We start from the raw sequence: 6,441 nt of genomic DNA, 5'->3' as shown, positions 1-6,441 counted from the left end.
CCCTACCCATTCTCTTTTGATTATGTTCTCTTGATATTTCAAATTGTTTTCAAGGTACAGGATTAAAAGGTTAAACATCACATATTTAAATGTACCAGTAGCTGAAAATCAGTACTTGTATCACAGAATCACAGAATCTCAGGGGTTGGAAGGGACCTCTGGAGATCATCTAGTCTAACCCCCCTGCCAAAGCATCAAGTCTGGTTGGTCATCACATGGATCTGCACTTTGTTACGTCTGCAAGAGTTGATCCATTTTATCCTAGAATACAAATTGTGTAATTAGGGCATACGTAGGGAGGAGAATTAACACACTTACTTCATCAATATAAACTGGTTCAGGCTCAGGTTCTATTGTCTCTACTTGAACTTCATCACTGAACTGCACTGTTTTCTTCTCAGTTTTCACTGTAAGATAAATAGACAGATTTAATTTTATAAAATAAAAATAAACAAACCAATTACATAAATGGTATCCAGCTAGCATGTTGCCTAAGTTCTTTGCATGTGAAACATCTACTGTGAAAATTTTAAAAATTAGTATTTTGTTGACTTTTGAAGGCAAATAACATCTGCATAGACTTAAACAATTTTCATAAACAAATCTATAAATTGCATAAAACAGACATCAGTTCACACAAGGTCAATAGAAACATGTTTTAGTAAGTAAATGTCTTTATCATAGTTTCCCTGCACGTAATATACTTATTAATAAGTCATAATAGAGAGTGATTGGAAAAAATAGGGCTAATGAGTCAGGTTTAAGAGAAAACTGGTAAAATCATCTATGATAAATCGGAGCCTTCTTTTCTCCAGAGCAAAGCGTAGAATTGAAAGTTCTCCAGTTCTGCTATTCCTTCTCCATCAAATAGTACCTGTAAGAGCACCTCACTCCTCTGCAGTGGAGACCACAACAAAGAAGTTGCCAAATGCTACTCTTATCAGTTAGTCTTAACACACAACAGGTGACTCCTACTGCATGTAATTCTGCTGATGTGCTCATATCTTCGGCACACTGATATTGAGACTACAGGAAATTCATCTTGGAAACCCATCAGATTTACAGAAATCAGTTCTAGCATCTTAAAACTTTGTCTAATGTTTCATATTTTTAACAAATTTAGAGTAAGTTAGGCTGATATAAATAGATAAAAGAAGATAATGAGTATGCAGAAAAAAGAATTCCTTCCATTATGCACACATACATACCTACAGTACATAGGTTTCTTTAATTGTTTGAACAGTGGTCATCTGTCTCTGATTCTCATTTGGGCAGGGGCCTTCAGTTTTTCCTTGATTAGGTATGTACCATTGCAACTAGGCAAAAAGGCAATTTGGAAAAAACATGCTGTTGCCTACATTTATCCAGGTGTCAATGGAGTTGTCAAATGAGTCTCAAGGAAGCTACTGACAAAGTCAGCAGCAGACAGCATCATATTTTTCAGCAGATGCCAGCTTGGGCAAACTTGGTCTTACACATGATTGTTGTTTTTGAGAGCACAGCAAGGACTTGTCAGTTTTACTTTGAGTATCACAATAACTTGCAACTGAACTGTATCATAAGGGAAAGTACATTACTACAGAAATATCCCTTGGGCTGTGGCAAGGCTTAACATATACACGTAAATGTAGTGTTACTTACTCATTTCTGGCTCAGCAGAAAGATCAGCTGTTACAAAATTAGATGGAAACAATCCTATACCCTGATGAGTTTCACCTTTCCACCAATTTGGATCACTAAAGATAAAAAAATAATTAAAAATCTCATACATTAAAAAACCTATATTCACATGGGATTTTCCTAAGAATTGCACTTCACAAGGCATTTATATTACTTGTGCATAAATACAATTTGTACATATGCAGAAATCTTTATACAAGAACCTCGATGCAATTACATTTGCATGTAAAAAATCTAGGAGATAACTAAATAAAGTATTTAATATGTAAGTATATTTTATTGCAATTGTTTTCCAATGTATACTCCAACATAGAAGATACAATTAGTCTAAATTGCTTTTTACAGTCTAATATACTAATCTAGTAGGCATTCTATTTAAATTACCTGTCATCAAGGATAGTTATAAGTTCTCCAGCTTTAAAAGTTAATTCGTTGTCTTCAGCAGCCTCAAAATCATAGATTGCACGAACCTTTCGTCCCTCATGTTTGTGATGTGTTAAAAGGCTTGAGGTGCTTGGATACAAACTGGAAAGTGTTGTTTGCTGTTGCCTTTGTTCTTTTAGTGACAGTTCAATAGCTACAAAACAAGATTTATTCACGTGAAAATTCCCTATAAAAATGGGTTGAATAATATGAAAATTTAAATCTGTGAAACTTTTAATATAATTCCATTCCTGTTGCATCTTAATCAACTTCTGTCTTTCACTTAGAAATAATGGTAAAAACCAAAAAGATATGGAACACAATTCTGCCTATAGATTTACTGATGCCTTCAACATGGACAGGATGAATAAATAGCACTTAAGCACAAACAGGGTAACTCAGTGAAGTAATCTATTTTTTATTATTATTGTTATTATCTTGACCTGATGTAAAGTACTTACATTCTTACTAGCACACACATGATGTTCAACTTTTCCAGATTGCTCGAAATAGTAAAAAGATACAGCTCTTCAGGTAAACGTTTCTCTGTTAGATCAGAAGTCTTTAGTCTGAATTCACAGACTCAGAGAATTGTACAGAATGGTTAAGGTTGGAAGACATCTCTGGAGGGCATCTTGTCCAATCCCCTGCTAAAGCAGGATGACCTAGAGCTGGCTTTCCAGGACTCTGTCCAGACAGCTTTCGAATATCTCCAAGGATGGAAACTCCACAAGCTCCCTGGGCGACCTGTACTAGTGCTCAGTCACCCTCACAGTGAAAAAGTACCTCCTTAATTCATAATTAGGATAAAGATTTTTGCTTAGACAAGCAAAATTCCATCCATTCCTGTTCTCTCCATATCACTCCTTGAATAATTGTATATTTCTTGATCATTTTCAATTAAACTTGACTGAGCAGAAAGGTTTCACTTATATCAAACTCCTCCAAGTTTGTGAAGAATAAAAAAAATAAAAGATCATGTTTAAGAAGGGACAGAGCAGGACACAAAAAAAAAAAATGGAATAACATTAGAGAACCCACGCAGAATCTGGACCTTTGAGACACAAATCCCTTGAAAACTAGACTTTGACAAGTCAACTGTTGAAGAAACCATTAGTAACATATACAGATGGGCTAATGGCAATTTAAATAAATCAATGTTATAGTGTTAGATAATAGTGAAACAAAAAAATTCTCTACCAAAGATGAGAAACTGCAAACACCCACCAACTACTAGTGCAAGAACTTCACTCATACAGTGTTACAACTTTAAGCCCAAAGCCATGCTACATACAAGGGCTAACATTTGATGTCTTTACATTGCCGAAGTTTGACCTCAAAAAATCATATCTAGACTAAAAAGATCAAACCACTCTAAGAATAATTCTTCACACGTCTGGTACAGGATCATTAAACGACCTTTAAATATACCTTGGTACAACAGTAAATCAAAAGAAACCATCCTAGTTTTGTTTACTGGGACTGCAGTGAGACATTTCACTTATATTCACAGCTATCAAGCCTTAAAGTATACTACAGAAGCAGTATTCAAAGGAATAAAGTCTGAAGTAATAGCAAGTTATACCCAAAATACTGAATCCAACTTTGCATACATTTTGTACTATAATCCTTATTTTCTCCTTCCATCGCATGTTTAGATTGCAATGAACATGCTTCACTTGCCTCAGGGAGAGGGAAAATCCAAGTGCAGAACTTTTATCAAACATTTCCGTAGTGGAGCATGTCTTTAACATGAGATTTTGCAGATTTTTTTACAGTGTTGTTTCAGTTTGACAAGGGAAAAAAAGTAAAAACCAGGAATTTTTCATATTTTTTACTCACAGGATAGTTTTAATCGCTAATCCTCCAGGAAGGGTACAAAAAGAAAGGAACAGAAATAATCACAATCCATAAATATAATATTTACATAGAGGAAGGAAGAAAAACATTTGTTCCTGCTTTATTTTATATTTACCAATATATTACTCAGGTCAGCAAGTAATTGCACTCACCTTTAGCTAAATCCTCCTCTTCCTTTTTGTTGGCTACTGTACCAGGATCTTTGGCAACTAGAGCTGGACTTGCTTTTGCCTGTTCAGCAGCCTAGCCAAAAGTGAAAGATGTAAAAATTAATTCAGAAAAACCCCTGACAATGCATTAAATTCACCATTTTGCTTTGTATTAATCTGCAATACAAAAATCTAAAGAAAATCAGAGCATTTCATGCCTCAAAGGAATGTTTTATTAAGATAAGAAGAAATCTAATTTTATTTCATAGAATTGTTTAGGTTGGAAGGGACCTTAAAGATCATCTAGTTCCAACCCCCCTGCCATGAGCAGGGACACCTCCCACTAGACCAGGTTGCTCAAAGCCTCATCCAGCCTGGCCTTAAACACTTCCAGGGAGGAGGCATCCACAGCTTCTCTGGGTAACCTGTTCCAGTGTCTGACCACCCTCAGAGTGAAGAACTTCTTCCTAATATCTAATCTAAACCTACCCTCTTTCAGCTTAAAGCCATTTGCCAAAGACAAGACAGAATTCAAGACTACAATCCGTAAAATACAGAACTGAAGATACAAAGAATCTGTGATTCGCTTTAACAACACCACAAAATTTAATATACCTGTGAACCGATGGCTGGGAAAGTAACTCCTTGCTCCTTAAGATTTTTTATCATAGCAGATATTAAACTAAGCTGTGGGTCATTCTTGAATTCATCAGTCCATTCCACCATAAGGGCTTTCAGCTTTTCACAAACTTTTGGATGACCCTGCAAGCATAGCAGAAACTAGTTAAATAATGTAGGAATCTGTTCTTAATTCCTTAATTCCAAATAATTTCATGTTACTGTCAATATAAACTATATAGACACTTTATTTTGAAGTCAACTGTATCACTAAGAGACATCTTTATTAGAAAGGAAGAATAGTACACCAGCATTGTGTTTGTATTAGTACAACATGTACTAGGCCCAAAACAGAGTAAAACAAGGTTATGCAAAAGCCTTGTATTATCTCCATTTTGCCACATGTCTATTTAGTGTTTTACTGCTGTTAATTAGTGTGACAATTAATTTGTATACTTATAAATTGACACATCACACCCCACCTTCCCTGAACAGAATATATTAGTAACTGTAGTGAAGTGGCATTCAGAAGTTCTTTCTCACAGCTACAGTCTCGCCACTAATCTTTTATCTTTCCCTCCACCACCAAATTTCCAGTCTTCCAAAAGTAGATTCCATTCCACTTTCAGATTACCCCAATTCTCTGTCTGATTTAGCTTTTCTATGAATTGCATAAATCAATATAATACATTACCTTGTTCAACACATTGCTTACTTCACTGGCAAAATCTCTTGAACAGACTTCTAAATGAAAGATTTTACCACAGTTGGATACGCATGCTCCTAGAAGCTAAAGAAAAGAAGATTAAAACTCAGAGAAGATTTTTTGCAATCTTAACTTCTCAGGAAAGAAAAGCACTACATTAAAAAGAACCTACTGTTAATGCTTGCATTGCAACATGGGGATCTTTATGGTTCACTCTCTTCATAATAGAACGGAGACAGTCTTTAGGCCTAAAAAACATGAGAGAGATTTTTAAGAACTGTAATGGAATGAACATTTCCTCTTGCATGCATGACAATATTAACAAACAGCAAGCTCTCCCAAACACTATCAGTAAATTATTTAGTATCTTATAAGTGCAACATTAATAAAAAATAATTGAACACCATTAACAGTTGAAGCCATTTCTATCTGTAGGGTTGCTAGCTTTCTTACTTACCAAAACCTCTCCACGAGTTACATTACTTTTTGTAGTTAGTGAGAAATACCATAAATACTCCAGAAATGCACAAAATCCCATACACTTAGAGAACTGTAATTCTCCATAGTCCCTGCACCTACTCCTGTATTTCATATACATATCTAAGAACATCTGCTGATTACCAACACCTTTTTGATACTTTTTTTTAATTACCACCACTACATTCCTCAGTCTCTTTTAATCTGAAGAACAACATTTATAAAGAAGATATGCAATGAACCAACAAGTGCTAAAAAAAAAAAAAAATTGTTAGACATTCTACATCGAAGTTTCAAAACAATTAAATAGAGAATTCAAGTCTTACCTATGTTGTGGTATATAGAAATGATGTGAAAAGGACATTTAAGAAAGAATTTGAATGGGAGTTTCAGACGCAGTTTAGCACATTAAAATCTGTGTGACTTCCTGTTATTTTGTTCTGTCTCTAAAGGTGGTGGAAGGCTGAGCAAGGCTGGGGTAGGAACTATCATGGGCGTACAAGCATTATCTGTTGAATAGTCCTGAAA

The 6,441-nt window shown here is 35.0% G+C and overlaps 1 protein-coding gene across 1 annotated transcript in view; it reads right to left on the bottom strand.

Annotated features, from left to right (window-relative positions):
- Positions 1-179: 179 nt before the first annotated feature.
- Positions 180-6,441, bottom strand: part of LOC104524820 (signal transducing adapter molecule 1) — a gene marked incomplete at its 3' end in the record, with an annotated part of 12,227 nt that continues 5,965 nt past the window's right edge. The window contains 8 exon segments of the mRNA XM_010167811.2: positions 180-261; positions 319-407; positions 1,642-1,736; positions 2,065-2,257; positions 4,116-4,206; positions 4,728-4,874; positions 5,425-5,520; positions 5,609-5,684. Of these exon segments, the coding sequence (XP_010166113.2) occupies positions 180-261; positions 319-407; positions 1,642-1,736; positions 2,065-2,257; positions 4,116-4,206; positions 4,728-4,874; positions 5,425-5,520; positions 5,609-5,684 (869 nt within the window).

This window comes from Antrostomus carolinensis, unplaced genomic scaffold (genome assembly GCF_000700745.2).
Source record: "Antrostomus carolinensis isolate BGI_N321 unplaced genomic scaffold, ASM70074v2 scaffold36625, whole genome shotgun sequence".
NCBI lineage: Eukaryota > Metazoa > Chordata > Aves > Caprimulgiformes > Caprimulgidae > Antrostomus > Antrostomus carolinensis.
The sequence above is the reverse complement of the archived record's forward strand: the minus strand, read 5'-3'. Positions and strand labels throughout refer to the sequence as shown.